The sequence below is a fragment of the Sorghum bicolor genome, chromosome 10, assembly GCF_000003195.3.
Source record: "Sorghum bicolor cultivar BTx623 chromosome 10, Sorghum_bicolor_NCBIv3, whole genome shotgun sequence".
Taxonomy (NCBI): Eukaryota; Viridiplantae; Streptophyta; class Magnoliopsida; order Poales; family Poaceae; genus Sorghum; species Sorghum bicolor.
In genome coordinates, this window is record NC_012879.2 from 8,858,984 (window position 1) to 8,874,697 (window position 15,714).

At 47.5% G+C, this 15,714-nt stretch overlaps 3 protein-coding genes across 3 annotated transcripts; all 3 read right to left on the bottom strand.

The window, feature by feature from the left end:
* Nucleotides 2,222–3,132, bottom strand: LOC110431335. Its single transcript, XM_021450367.1, has one exon. The coding sequence runs from the start codon at nt 3,110–3,112 to the stop codon at nt 2,378–2,380; it is 735 nt and encodes a 244-aa protein (XP_021306042.1). The 5' UTR covers nt 3,113–3,132; the 3' UTR covers nt 2,222–2,377.
* LOC8065550 (putative xyloglucan endotransglucosylase/hydrolase protein 1) lies at nt 8,918–10,205 on the bottom strand. Its single transcript, XM_002438086.2, has 4 exons — nt 10,022–10,205; nt 9,829–9,938; nt 9,519–9,718; nt 8,918–9,403 (listed from the first exon to the last, which is right to left on the bottom strand). Exons 1-4 carry the CDS (start codon nt 10,203–10,205, stop codon nt 9,025–9,027), a joined length of 873 nt encoding a protein of 290 aa, XP_002438131.1. The 3' UTR covers nt 8,918–9,024.
* On the bottom strand, nt 13,797–15,242 carry LOC8065551 (xyloglucan endotransglucosylase/hydrolase protein 3). The gene is made up of 4 exons (XM_002438087.2): nt 15,004–15,242; nt 14,801–14,901; nt 14,396–14,595; nt 13,797–14,284 (listed from the first exon to the last, which is right to left on the bottom strand). The coding sequence occupies exons 1-4, from the start codon at nt 15,182–15,184 to the stop codon at nt 13,885–13,887; spliced, it is 882 nt and encodes a 293-aa protein (XP_002438132.1). The 5' UTR covers nt 15,185–15,242; the 3' UTR covers nt 13,797–13,884.

A 15,714-nucleotide genomic window follows, 5' to 3' on the forward strand; every position in this document is an offset into this window, starting at 1 on the left:
CACAAACATTGTATATAAAATTAAATGGATCACAAATCAAAAGTAACCACAACAATCACGTCTCTGGTGTGCAACATCTCCCATGTAGAGTGTGTCAGTCAGAAGTAGTGCTCCAACACGCCTCACAGCGGCAACAAAAACGCCCGAATGGGACGACCATCTTTGGAAACATTGTTACAACAATCGAAATATTGTTAAGCGCATTGCATGTTGGTAATGCAAGGATGCAACGTCGTCATGAATCATGATGTTGCACCAAGGGTTTATTGCTTTGGAAGAATTTATTATCCTTTAGCCAAAGAAAAGCACAAATCCACCAAAGTGAGTACGTACAATCCACTGATACCACTTCAACCATATTTCTCAACATCCATTTCTTAATGTGCTTGGATGCCATACATTTCTTAAAGTTCTTGGATGTGTCTTGGTGACATTCGGTTGTTTTGGTCCCTCCTAACAACCGAATTTTGTGCATGTATTTATATTGTCTTTTAACTATTTTTACACTGTCTAATGATTTCTTCAATGTAATTTATTAGAAAATGATGTAATTTGAGGATAACAAAACTTCAATGTTCAAAAAAATTTCAATTTATTTGTATAAATCACAGATATAAAAATATATATATCAAATTATTCACAAAATTTATAAATTATTTCTATGAATTACACAATAAAAATATATGTCAAATTGTTCACAAATGTTAAATACCATATACAACCCCCACTAGCTAGTCCCTACATGTCCCTGTGTCTTTTCTCGACCAGATTAAATAGCGAACGTCCATTGAAATGGATCCTGGCGATCAAATTTCTGACATACTTTTATTTCCGTTTTTAGAAAAAAAAACTAATTCCACTTTTACCTATTTTGAACGGCGCGGGCGTGCTTCATTATCTTTTGGGTTCTCCGTTCCACACACCCTCATCCCCCGTAGGCTGATGTCAGCGCTGACGCATGCAGAGAAAAAGAAAATATTTATTTTAAATTACTATAACTTTTGAATGGTAAATTTATTTTTAATTTTGTCTGCACCAGTGTGTTCTACACGATAAGATGAATAAAACTAGATCCCACTTGTATGTATTTGAAAGATTTTTTCTAGTAATAATTTATGCGTACTAACTTATAATATATAACTTATGTGAAAAACATAAACTCAAGAGTTATCAAAACACAACTTATTTACGAAGAGTTATTAAACATAAATGAACGATCCCGTCGTGTTCTACGCGACGAGACGAACAAAAATAGATCCTAATTGCATTTATTTTCAAAAAAATATTTTAGTAGCAATTTATGTGTACTAACTTATAACACATAAGTTGAGTACAAAAGTTATATGAAATAAGACAAGTTATATAGAACTACCTATGTACAGAAGTTATTAAACACAAAAGAATAAATTAAACTTATAGCTTATGCCAGTGCAAACATAAAAAGTTATTAACGCACAAGGGAAAGAGTTAACTTATAACTTATACTACAATTTAGAAACACAAAAGTTATAAAACACAATTTATGTACATAATTTTTTCGTATAACTTGTGCAACTAAGTTATAGTTATAACTTATATGTTATAACTTATATGTTATAAGTACTTAGTACAGATAAATTATACTAAAATAAAGTTTTTCAAAACATATATAAGTGGGATCTAGTTTTGTTTGTCTCGTCGCGTAGAAAACACCGGTGCAGACAGAATTGAAAATGGATAAACCGTTTAAAAGTTATAGCAAATTTAAATAAATGTTTCGCTTTTTAAAAGTGGCGTCAGCACGAAATCAGCGGATGCCCCTACACTATGTCAGAGTTAAATCGTTTCGTTGAGTTCATTTTAAATGAACGACCGCTGTAGTGGAATTAGGCTTTTGGAGCCCGAATTGTCTACGCCTGGTGCCACCACTATCGTTTCACAGAGAATCATGTTGGTGCATGTCACAGCCCGTGAGGGATCGTGGCATCGTGCCTGTGCAGGTGCCAAATCCAACGACCTAGAATTCAGTTGCCGCATGAAACCAAAACAACCGGTTGATAAATAGCAATTCTGTTCTTAAATGATGCAGTATTTTCCAAACATGTATATATTTATAAATGAACGAAAACTTACACATATCAAACTAACATGTACCTATATATTACCTACATATACAAGTATATATAAAACCTAATTAAGTTTCCCTGCAAAAGAATAAGCGCAAAATCTATAATTCTGAAAGGAACAAACTAATAAACCAATATATATATACGGGCCGGTAATATAATGTACAAAACTGTATCACACATTCTAAATTTTGAATTGTATTCGAACCATCTGTATCCTAATTAAGACGTACGAACCATATGAGAACTTTTGAAACACCGGCCCCTCATTCTCATGTTGCTGTTGCCTTTTGGTGCGGAGTGGTGTCGTTGTATCCGATGCCCTTCCTTGTGGTCGGGAAGATCAAGAACACGAAGCTCGACAGGAACGCCGTCCCGAGCGGGAGATTCTTGAGAAGCTCGTTGGTATTTTCACCAGCGCCAGGGAAGAAGCACTTCTGCAGCCCGACGTCGCTGAACGCGACGGTGACGAACACGACGGCGGCGAAGAAGGCGTGCACGTAGTCGAGCGGGCGGAGCCGGAGCCGCCGGAGCTGGCCGAGCGCCCACTCCCGCTCCTCCTCCTCGCCGGAGAAGTTGAACACGTTGAACCCGCGCGGCGTCGCCACGCCGTAGTAGAGCTTGCCGTCGCGGCCCACGACGCTGTCCGTGAAGGAGAAGAAGAGGGAGAAGCCCGCCAGGACGCCCACCAGGACCGCCGTCAGCCACTGGTTGGCCGCCGTGCAGGCGCCGTGGTTGGTGAAGGACGGCGACAGCGCCTGGTACGCGAGCACCGTGCCAGTCGGCAGCAGCTGCGCTAGGTTGGACGCGCTTGCCATCACCTTGTCTGCTGTTGTCCCGGTGCCTGCTGCTGCTGCCATCACCGGCATGATCGTCGTTGTTGGTGATGAGTCGTCGTCGGCTCCGCCACCCAGCTTGGGCGTCGGCGGTGCTGCTACTATGCCGTTGTTGTTGGTCTGCGGCGAAGACATCTGGATCACGGTAGACGGCTGAGGAGAAGATGCCATCGTTGGTCTGTTTGGGGTTTCTCAACGTGATGAGTAGAGTCCATTCTCGTACGGTCGAGTAGCTGCTTATATAGGACATTATCATCGTGGAATAATTCCAAGGTTAGCCAGCGCGTTGATTTGTCTACTTGAATTGAAAGGTCTTGTTTTGTTGTGAAGAAGAAGGGCTATAGTTGCATGGACTTCAACTGCGCCCAAGCACGGTCATACTCATGCTCATTCATCATCCCTTGATAGTCACGATATTTTCCAACAACCATGCATCCTACATGGAATTCTCTCCAGATTTTTTTTATTTTTGACTTGCAGTCTACAGTGGCTTGCAAAATGACGTTTTATATATCATGCTACGAATGCCTTATATATTATAGGAACGTGAGGAAGAGGGAGAGAGACCTGCAAGAAGAGGATAATCTCCAATTTCAACTTGTCAATTTTATTTCTCATGAAAATAGCATATGACCAAACGATCAAAGTACTCCAAGACTACACCTTTGTCATATATATTTCATATATCACATTTGATAGATCGAGACTAGACAATCACGTACTACTGCCGATCGAGGTTGATGCATGCGATTCTGGAAGTTAAATGATAACATGAACAATAACCTAACTATATTCGTTTATTTCAGTGTATACAATTTGAGTAATTGTATGTAGATGAAAATCTATCAAGTTTGACTTTACTAAATCCCAATAAATCCTATACTTTGAAACAAATAAAACGCGTGGTAATATAAGACGACACACGTGATTTATTTAATAGTCAAGTCTACAGTGCGAGTCATCAAGGCAAACATCCACTATTAGCTGTTCGCACGGCAAGGACGAATGGACGACGATATGTCCCCGGCCGTTTTGTACGCATGGGAAAAGAAATGGCAGCTAGCGAGACACTCCAGCACGGTAAGCAACGACCAGCACGAGCGCGCGGCTGGCCCCAAGAAACGGTCGCCGGTGGAGGATGTGCCAATGGCCGACGTGGCCGGATGATTTACAAGGCCACCTGCAGACATCTGCGGGTGCTCTAAGCAAGTTAATTAGCGAGCGGACCTCAAGCCGTTCAAAGTGTGTAGTGCAAAGGACGCAGCTACAGCGAGTGGACCGCCGTTCCGTTGCTAGTTGGTTGGACCTAGAAAATCTCTCAAACCAACATGGAGAGAAAGCTACCGTTTGTCCACATCCAGTGAGTCCCACGTCTCATGCACCTTTCCGGGCCCGACGACTTCTCAGCATTGGTACGGTCGATATCCATCCGTCACAACAACATGTATGGCGATACAATCGCATCCATTGGACATGAACATTTGTGGAGAGATGAAGACACGCGCGTGGAATTAATTCATGTGACGAGGCATAAAAGGTTTCCTCCTATTAGTAATTCTACTTATTTTTGAGGCAAATTAATAGAATACCATGGAATGGTAGCAGCCAAGTTCTGTTTATTTGGGCTGAAGTTTGAAGGTTTTGCCTGCCGCGGGGGGGGATGCTCACTATGGTTATGTGGAGGCAGGCCATGATGATTTCACTTTCGATGTTGGGGAAGTGAGGGAGTGGACACGAGCGAACTAAGAGCATATGTACCAGTTCCCCAATATATACCACCTATCATTTTTATAAAACAACTATCATATTGGGGGAGATGATGTTTTATTTTTCTAGAATACACAAAAGATTTGCGCATCCTTGTATTAAGGAGAGAAGTTCAAACAAACATACGACAAGCTTCTATCAAGCGCCATAGGAGGTCGACGTAACATAGCCAAAGCTAGACCATCCTAGCAAAAGACCTCATGTTTAGGAAAAGCCTGTGTTTTCACAGCTGCCTAGATAGTGACTTTCCAATGGCTAGGAAGAGCTCATCCAATACCTCGGATTCGGTCATAGTCATGCTGCCGTAGAAGAGCCTATCAAAAGTCTCCAACTCCAAAACAGATAGTGCAGATGGACCCTCGATTCACATGAATAGAAGGTGAGCTTGAGAATACCAACTATAGATTTCCAAACGGGCGGCCCGACCCTAACCTGGCCCAGGCACTATTTGGCCCGGCCCTATCGTGTCGTGCCTTGTTGGGCCGTCGTGCCAGCCGTGCCGTGCCGAATAGGGCTATCGTGCCCAACCCTTGGCCCAGGCACGACCCTATGGAGACTTGATCGTGCCGTGCCGTGCCGAAGGCCCATCGGGCCTCCCAGGCCCGTCGTGCCGCCACTGCTCGTAGACGCTGATGGAGGCGCGTCGTCGCTACTCGTCGAGGACGCGCCACCGCCTTAGCCATGGACCCGCATCGCGCGCGCCTACACGAGGATGTGCAGCCGCCTCAGCCGCGCCTCATCGTCTCCACGCCGCCGAGCCACTCCTCGCGTCGTCATCGTCGCTGCAGCAGTGCTGCAGCTGTTGCTTGCGCGCGCCGCCACCGTGGCTTCGCCTTGAGAAGAAGATGAGTGGGGGAGGAGAGTGGCCTTGGATTTGAGCCTCTGAGAGGCTTCTGCGAAATGCGTCGGCACTCGTGAAGTCGGCATCAGGAGTTCGGGACGGGAGGAACAGGGAGAAAAAAGAACGACGGCTAGGTGAAAAGAATGAGAGAAAGTGGCTTTTATACCTAGGTTAGAGAAGTTCTAAGTCAATCCAACGGCTAGAAATAGTAGAAATCAATTTAACGAATAAAAATAATCGGGCCACTATCGTGCCGGCCTATTAATCGTGTCGTGCCCGTGCCGTGCTGTCGGGCCAGACCTTCGGCCCAGGCACGGCACTACGTCGTGCCCGTGCCGGCACTGGCACTATGAGCTTCGTGCCCGTGCCGTGTTAGTGTCGTGCTTTTTCGGACCGTGCCCGTGCCGGCCCATCGTGCCTGGCCCATTTGGAAATCTATAATACCAACATGATATCGTGAACCGATGGACGACAAAATTAGTCTCGTCTGCATGCGGCGAGGATGAGTGATGACGTTGCCTGTGTGGCAGACTGGTGGTCCTTGTAATTTAAGGACTAGCTTGTTCGTTTGAGCTTATGAGCCAAATCTGACAGCCATTCAACAATATTTTTCTCTCACAGCAAATCAGCCAATAGTACTTTCTGCTATAACTTATCAGCCAAACGAAGAGGTGTGGACCTACTCACATAGTTACATGAGCTCTGTTTGAGAGTGGCTTGTGGCGACGCCATGACAGCGAGCACACATCATACCGTTGCCGAACCTCATGGAGTCATGAAAACAGAAGTAACAAGAACCGATGATCGGCTACACTATCCTATGGCGGTATGAACAAGGCGTTGGCAGAGGTAGTGGCACGCTGCTAGTGGTAGAATTAGTCTATTCCACTAGCACTTGGCAGGAATCACGGTACTTGTTGACCTGTCGGTGGACCAAGCCACGCCGTTGTTGTGACTCGGGCTAGTAGTTTGTCTTAGTGCCTACTATCCTAAAATGAGAGCCTCTGGCAGATAGAGAACTCATCTTGCATAGGTTTCAATGGTTGTTGTAGCTACTCGATGTAGCCCACTATAAGTAGTGGGAGCTCATACGGACCTTGAGCTTTTGGTGAGCTTTACACACGTCGGGGTCCTTAGAGGTTGGAATGTTGCGTAGAAGAAGAGCAGCAGCAACAACTACTACTAAAAACTAGCTTGTGTGGGGCCAAAGACATGCATATCTTTGCAGCGTTAGCAATGTCATTGTGGACCTAGTGATCGTATGGTTAGCACCACAGCAAGGACCAAGTAGGCACTCTAGCTTTGTCTATTCGTGTGCAAGCCGCATTCCAGCCGACCTCTAGGTTGATTTGTTCATCCTTGAGGCAGTCAGCCTTCTCACAAAGGTAGGCCTCTTGAGGCTCAAAGGTTCTATGGATTTGTGAAGTGTTTTGGCTCCTCTGCCCTATTACTGCCACTCTCTTTCACAAGGTATACCATGTTGAACTCATGGGAGGGGTGGTAGTTCCCTATGCCCTCAACCTTGGAAGTAGAGTTGTTGCCGAAGGATTCCTCCAAGAGGTCGTGGATGAACGTCGGTACATTTTTTTAGATAAAGGAAATTGATATTTCCAGCTTTAGTCATCCTCACACGAGGATTACATCCGGCCAAATTATTACATTAGATGTACAGTGAAATAGGTAAGGCCTACGTCACCTGAGTACACTGGATCAACTGAAACAAAACTGACAAAAAAAATTACATCTCCAATAAGGAACTATGACTTGCACTGATAAGACCACCAAGTCATTAATCGACATCAAGACACGTCTAGCAGACCTAAAGGATACTAAAAGAACGTAGGACGCCGACCGCCATTGGGGATTCCGGATACTGTAAGCTGGCAACGGAACAAAGCTCCTGGTGCACCTGCAAGGGACATACCAATACCAGTTTGGAACCAAAGCATGTGATCATCCAAAAGTGACGTCTCCAACGAGCATATGACATCCAAAGATGCCATCATGACCCACCAGAAACACCGGTGTTGGGTTTTCACCCGAGAGTGACGCCTCCAGCGAGGAAAGTGGCACACACAGGCGTCACCGCCATCTAAACATGGTAGCACTGCCACTACCTCCACGAGCCATTCTGTTACGCCAAACACCAGCGACATAAGCATCACTAGATCAATCCATCAAATCCGGAGAGCTGAGTTCCACCAACTAGACGCCCATTGCAGACGACGAAGCCATCTCCAATGTGGACGCCTTCTCCTGCCCTTGACCGCCGCCGAAGCTGCCTAGGCCGCTTGCCGCCGACGCGACGATAAAGTCATGTGGGAGGGCAGGTAACACCCCCCTCTAGCCTGCACGAACCACCGCCGCCATTGTTGCAACCGCAATTAGCAGCCACCGGCATTGGCTGCCACCAACTCCGGCAGCCTAGGCACAGTGACGTTGGATCAGCGACCACGTCGTTCACCGCCGCCGCCGCACCCAGATCCGCCCATCACTGCCACTGCACCCACAACCGTCCATGATGACGGTGGATCGGCGACCAAGTCGCTCACCGCCGCCGCCGCATCTAGATCCGCCCATCGCCGCCGTCACACCAACATCCGTCCACGACGACGGTGGATCGGCGACCAAGTCGCTCACCGCCGCCGCCGCACGCGGATCCTCCCAACCTCCTGCGCTCCACCCATCGCCGCGTCCGCCCCACCTCCAAGCCATGGCCAGGCGCCACACTGCTGCGCCTTCGCGAGCTCTTGGCCGGTGCCGCCGCAAACACGAGCGGCACCCTCGTCGTGCCCCGTGCAGCACCGGCGAGGCACCCCCCGAATCACGACTAACCAGCGCCGCCACTCCACCAGACAGGGCCCCGCCGCCACCATCATGGCCGGCTTCCGGCTCCGGCGGCGGCGAAGCGGAGGGGGCGGGGAGGGGAAGTGGCGGCGCGTTAGGGTTTGGGGAAAGACCTAGCTTATATTATGTCGTCCCGACAAACATAGAGTTATATTTAGGTGATCTAATTCCTCTCACTTGAAGATAATAGAGTAGGATGTTAAGTCAGGGGCTGATCTATATAGTGACTTGTGGGTTATGGCTAAATCTTCAGTATATTCATACCTTCAAGATAAAAATATACATACTCAGAAGACAAGTGCATCCATCTTGAATTTTGTTCTAGTTGCTCTGCCTTTGTGTTAAGTTCCATTATTATTATCTTGACAAGAAAATCTTAGGTTCTAATAAAACGATTTTAAGCATGAACATATCGTGACTTGACCAAGCCAGAATCACGGTTGTTTTCAAATCAAACAATAATAATGCTTGAAACTCTCACACAATAACATACCCTTTTTACTATTATTGTTCCAACAAACTATCACACCAGCAAGAGTGCAAGACTATATATATAATATGATTCACATAAACCGATGATTCTATCCACCTCCACCGTACCAGCACACACCTAGAAGCTAGTAGCCCATCAAGAATAGCTGCACTCGATCTTGCGGCCTTTCTTGTTGGCGCAGTAGTCGGAGATCATGTACTTCCTCTTGACGCCCTCGTAGGCCGCCCGCTGCTGCGGGGTGAGGTCCCGGTAGCCGCCGCCGTTCCACCACAGGGCCGGCGAGTCGCACGGCGTCGCGCTGCCCGTGGCGCAGCCGTCGACGTCGAATCCCTGGTACCCAGCCGTGAACGGTGCCTTGGACCAGTCCACCTTGGTTCGCCCGCCGTCCGTGGCCCAGGAGGAGCCGTCCCAGATGCTCGCGCGGATCAGCATCGGCTTCGTTGGGAACTCGTACCCCGGCACGGTGCTCCTCAGGTTGCGCACCACCCGGATCGGCGTCTCGTCCACGAACATCCTGTGTGTGTGGATTGCATCGCATTGCATTGTTGACATACACGCTAATAATACAATGTGCCTATAGCTAGCTTCTACGTACGTACGCCGAGACAGCCATGGTTGTTTATACGTACACGAGCTGGTAGGGGTTCCAGAGGATCTTGTAGTCATGGAAGTCGGCGGAAGGGTCGAACCAGAGGTGAAGCCGCTGCTCCCTCTGGCCGTGGCCGTTGACGAAGAAGTTGGTTTGGAGGGTGATGGGCACGCCGGCCTTGTCGCCCAGGAACTCGAAGTCCACCTCGTCACGGGTGCCGTCTTCCGGCTCCGAAATAAGCTACGACGACAAGAAGCACACGATCGATCTTCATCGTTATTAATTTTATTAGTGTGTGGTGGTGATAAAATGAAATGAACAACAAGTTTAGTTAGTTTTGATCCTCTCACGTAGAAGGTTGTGACGACGCCGGCCGTGTAGCCGGACGGCAGCTTCATCCTCAAGTGGAAGAACCCTGACCCGTACGTGACCTTGGACTTGAACCCACCACCACGAGCCGCTGCACGATCGATCACGTACGGCAATGTTATAGCAACGTAACGTAACCATGCATGCATGCAGGTACATTACATATATGCGTACCGGTGCTCTGATCCAAGATGAGATCAACCTCAGTCCCGTGATCGACCAGGCGCCCCCAGTCCTTCACATAGTTGACGTCGAGCGGCAGCGCCGGCGCTGCCCCTGCTGCCGGCCACAAGCTAGCACCCCCGGCTAGGAGGACGACGACGAGGAGGAGAAGCCATGCGCGCACCTCGGAAGCCATCGCAAGAGCAGGCCCGGCCCAATGCAATAGAGACCGTACCTATGCTAATTGCTACCTCTTCTAACTTCTTTCTCTCGCACACCCCAAGCCCTGTTGCGAAGGTTCACCTCAGTCTCGCCGTTTTATAGCTGCTAGGATATATTAATGCTATAGGGTGAAATTCATGATGCATTAGTTACCATTAGTGAGATGTTTTAAGCTGGACTAATGGTTGATCAATGGGTTACACGAAACGGACAATTGATTTGTCTATTACGCACACACACACCAAGAGCAAAATTTAGTTTTTACCCACTTTATAAGAAGGTTGTTGCATATGGCATACTTCATCAGTCCCAAATTATAAGATGGTTTGAAATTTCTAGATTCATAGTACGTATTTGCTTTGTATTTAGACATAATATATATCTACGTGCATAGCAAAAGCTATGAATCTAGAAAAGTCAAAATGTCTTATAATTTGGAATAGAGGGAATAGCGACAATTAAATGATCTTTTTTCTATGCATAAGCACCTCCTCTAATAAACCATGCTCTAATCATATTATTCTCCAAGCACCCATATACCTGCCAGCGTCAAAAAAGCATTCTATTTCTATCACAAAGTGATAATACTTGAGTTGTATTCCCTTTGATCATGAATAAGTGATGTTTTAGGGTTATATAAAGTCAACTATTAGGCTAGTTCCATACTTCCATATTGTATATCATAACCATCTATCGTTTATCACAGCATCATGTATGGTGATAAAGCTTGGCACGAAAACTAACTTTTGAAAACCGCGCATACATATATTCTAGGGCTGTTGTCATAGAAACAACTTATACAAGAATTAACTGAACTGTGATTCATAAGAAACAACACCATGGTACTATGAATAGCAAGAGTTTTATGAATTGTGTTAAGAGTATATACAAAGCATGCATGCACGTCATATTAAGTTATTTATGCCTAGCAGACCCATGCTTAAATGGGCTTCGCCCGTTTGGCCATCATAGTCAAAGCACTAAGGTCTAGAACATTGAGCAGGGATATGCTATTCTTTATCTAATTTAAATTGTGCTATTTTAAAAAGAAAAAACCTATATGGTCACCAAAACACTTTTTTTGAAAGGTAAGACAAAGTCCGCATAAATTAATAAGATGAAGAGTTTTTGTGCTAGAGGCACAGCTGCATCAAACCCAAATTAGCATACTGCTATTGGGGTGGGGGGGGGGGTTATAAAAAATAAAGTAGCCAAATACTAAGACTGTCAACTAACAACTATAAAGGATCTGCTCTTACTCGGCTCTGATGCTTCGTCTTAGAACAATTACGACCCAGAAGAAACAACTCCAAAGCCTACATCAAAAACTAAACAGAACTCAAGACCTAAATTAAATGACTAAAAGCTAATCTACTGTGTGCCGACAGAAAACTAACCAAAGAACACATATGGCTGCAACTAGAAACTCATCGGAAACCTAAGCTTCATCCTTAGTGACACAAGGCCTCAATAGTAGTCTTAGAGTACTTCTCATTGTTGTTGAGGCGGACTATTGAATGGATTGTTGTGATAGCCTCGACCGACAACGGTTCCTTACAAGAAACTAAGAATATTGCGGTCACGCTTCACCCACAAATTCTTTAGGATTGATGAAGCTCAACTCGCGGGTCAAATGGTGCTAAGGGATTGGTAGCAAGGCAGCTACTATAATGTTGTGCCTTCACTAGCTTGGTGAAATCATTGGAGCTTATTGCCTACAAACTTTTTTTGTTGGTTGCAAACTTTTGCTTACCTTAGAGGAGGACAACTTGATCAATATTGGTGGATGTGTTGTCATGGGTAGCCAAAGGTGTAGCATCATTGGGAAGAGCATGTAGGATCCTCATCAAAGAGAGGAGGACATTTGCATGGAGGATCAAGCCATAGAGTAGAACTCATTAACCATGGGGTCCAATCTAGGAAGGCAAGGGTTAGTAGGAAGCACCTCATCTTACTATACCTTGTAGAAATCAAGTAATATAGATCCAGCTAGTGGTGTGGTAGAGAAGGCTCGTCAAGTTTCATTTGCTCTTCACCCAAGGTACGTGCAGCAAGCCAGCCCTTTCTACGGACCTTGTAGACCATGCCATGCTAGTCCATCTCCTAGGTAGCCACAGACAACATCATGCTAATCGTCAACAGTGAGTGAGAGCAGTGGACTCCAATGCAACATGTTGCGGGGAGACTCGACTGTTAAGAATGTGGAGGAGAACCATGGTGGGGGCAGCCACTACCGCAACAAAGCCAAGTGTTGGCCCATTCAATGTGTGACCTCAAGGCGTAGGTCATGATTACTGTTGGATGGGAGGGCACGTTGGTAGCAGGGGAGAAGGTAGCTCAGGGAAAGACATATGGTTGTGGATGCTCGGAAGTGGCGGTGGCATCAATGCTATCGGGAAGAGGAGATAATTGTGGAGTCTGTGGGTTGCAATGGAAATTGCATGTCTTTAGATGAACAAGAGCTTGCTTTGTGATGGCCAAAGAAGAAACATAAGATGCACTTCCAGGTGTCATGAAACTACACAATTTGATGGTCTGTGGCTAAGCATATGAAGCAACGACATTGGAAAAGGCTGTGCACCAGGCAGTGGGTTTTTGAGCTTTTGTACCTGCATTGGAGATTCATTTGTGTTGGGTTCGTCGGCTACATCTTATACCACTAAATCCTCTTCCAAACCTCCTACCACATTGGGGGAGGGATTGGTTGTTGTGGATCAATCACAATAGACTTGAGGCGCAGAGTGGTGGTAGGCTGCACACTGACACCAAAGCTTGCCATCTTTGGCAGCTGCCATCCTATTGCAGATGACCTCATCGTCCTAGCATGGCACTCCATGTAGGCCATGAACAGCCATGATAGAGGAGGTATCGCTGATGTTGGGGGCTTGAATCTCCATATGGTGGTAACAGGGGCTACACCGCTCCATCCCCCCTAGAGGTTGTTTTGGTTGTGTTTCTTTATCTACGCTCAATTGAGCCACTAGCACAAGTAGCTAGCCGAACACGTTGTCCTTGTCATTGCTAGATCCCAAATAATCTATCTTCTCCAAGTTCTCAGCATGAACATCAATGGGGGAAGGCTTGGGAGTGGGTGCGACTATGATAGTTCGCTAGCCATCACAAATGGGGAGGTCGACGATGAGGTGGCATGAGGAGTAGTAGGACACTCATGCCCTCGCATCCGTTCCCGCTCATCTCGCTACCAAGGAAGACGCTTGGATCCGGCATCATGGGTGGCTGCGCTGTCGTGACCTAGAGTGACAGCCAAGGCCAGGGAGCAAGGAGAACCCCCACGGTAATAAGACCGGTGGAGGAACCAACTACCAGGCTGGGACACTCCAGTTGTAATCGATATATAGGAGGTCTAGGCAGCGGGTCAAGCTAGTTGAACCACTTTTTCTATCTAATAATGACATAATATTCAGTCCTAGATATTCAAGAGAAAATGAGGAAAAGAGGGGGGGGGGTAGGGAGGGAGAAGGCAAGGGGATTGTGCAAAAAACGCATGTCACGCTAGCATGCCACATCCGTGAGGATGAGCTGCTGAAGTAGTATGAACATAAGCTGCACGAAGACTTATCTTTTGTGTGTGTGTATATATATAATATAAATCGTGGATTTAGTTTGACATACAACGCCACTCGTAGCGCTTATCAAGCGTAGTTGCACTCGATGGGTACGGTGTTATTGAACCTGGCCTTATCGGCGCAGTAGTCGTAGTTGAAGTAATTCCTCTTCACGTCCTCGTACGCCGCCCGCTGCTCCGCGGTGATGTTCCGGTACTCGCCGCCGTTCCACCAGAGGTCCGGCGACTGGCACGGCGCCGTCGTCGCGCTCCCGTTGGCGCAGCCGCTGACGTCGAACCCCTGGTAGCCGGCGGTGAAGGGCCCCTGGGACCAGTCCACCTTGGTCCGTCCGCCGTCCGTCGCCCAGTCGGAGCCGTCCCACATGCTCGCGCGGATCATCATCGTCTTCTTCGCCGGGAACGGGTACCCCGGCACGGTGCCCGTCAGGTTCCTCAGCACCCGGACCGGCGTGTCGTCCACGAACATCCTGCAGCGAATTGCACCAACAATTACGACTTAGCTTGCTGGGGTGGCAGAGACTGGCAGCTAGCGGCACCATTTGGAACGCTAGCTAGGATTATTTGTGTTTCTTACGTACACGAGCTGGTATGGGTTCCAGAGGATCTTGTAGTCGTGGAAGTCGGCGGCGGGGTCGAACCAGAGGTGCAGCCGCTGCTCCCTGTCGCCGCGGCCATTGACGAAGACGTTGGTCTGGAGGGTTATCGGCACGCCGGCCTTGTCGCCCAGGAACTCGAAGTCCACCTCATCACGGCTTCCATCTTCCGGCTGCGAGATAAGCTGGAAGAGAAGATTATTCACAATTAATCTGTGATCATCAGGATCGAGCTAGCCTCCGAGAGAGAGAGAGGAGATGCATGCTTAGTGAGTGATCATCGAGCAAGCAGTACGCATATATATATATATATATATATATATATATATATATATATATATATATATATATATATATATAAAACTTTCCCATATATACACACACACTCACATAGAATGTTGTGACGACGCCGGCCGTGTAGCCGGAGGGCAGCTTCATCCTCATGTGGAAGAACCCTGAGCCGTACATGGACTTGGACCGGAACCCGGCACCTGCGGCAAGCACACACGCGGCGCCGCCATCACTCACAACACAATTCTTATCGCAGCAAGAACACGCAAACGTCTTCACGTACGTTGCACACACGTACGTACCAGAGCTCTGATCCATGGTGATATTAGCCTCCGTGCCCCGGATGACAAGGTGATAACCATCTTCACCCCACTGCACCACGTAGTTCTCATCGAACGCCGCCTCCGCCGCCGAGCCAGCGACGACTGCCGCCGCCAGGCAAATGACGAGGACGGCATCCCACGCGCACGCCTTGGAAGCCATTGCAAATAAAGCCGGCCAAGAGCCCAAGACCGATCGCGACGACGACGACGAGAGGCGGCGCACCTCTCGATCACCTGTCACGCCCTTTTATAGCTGATGAGACATGAGAGGGGGAAGCTCTTGCAGTTGCACTAGCTACGTATGCCGGAAACAATTGTCAAGTGTGCTTTGTGCACACGCATGGACTACCTCTCCCCTGTGCCGGCCTGCTGCAGTGCACATCCCGTCTTCGCTGGCTCACCCACGCAAGCCTGATTATTTCGGCCATGGATCGTCCACGCACTCGCACAAGTTTTTTTTTTTGGGTGACTTTGCACTTGCGCAAGTTGTGCATCAACTGCATGTGTGTGTAGGCGGGGGCGTCGTTGTGGTGTGTACGTACGTGATGCCGTTTTCCATTATGGGCGGCGTTGCTTGATTATCACAAACACTTCGTCTCTGCGTGGCTCTTAAATTCGCTCGCGCCAACACATATCCAAGATATGCATGGATTTCGCACCTATCATCAGCCTGCACTTTTTAGGTATGCG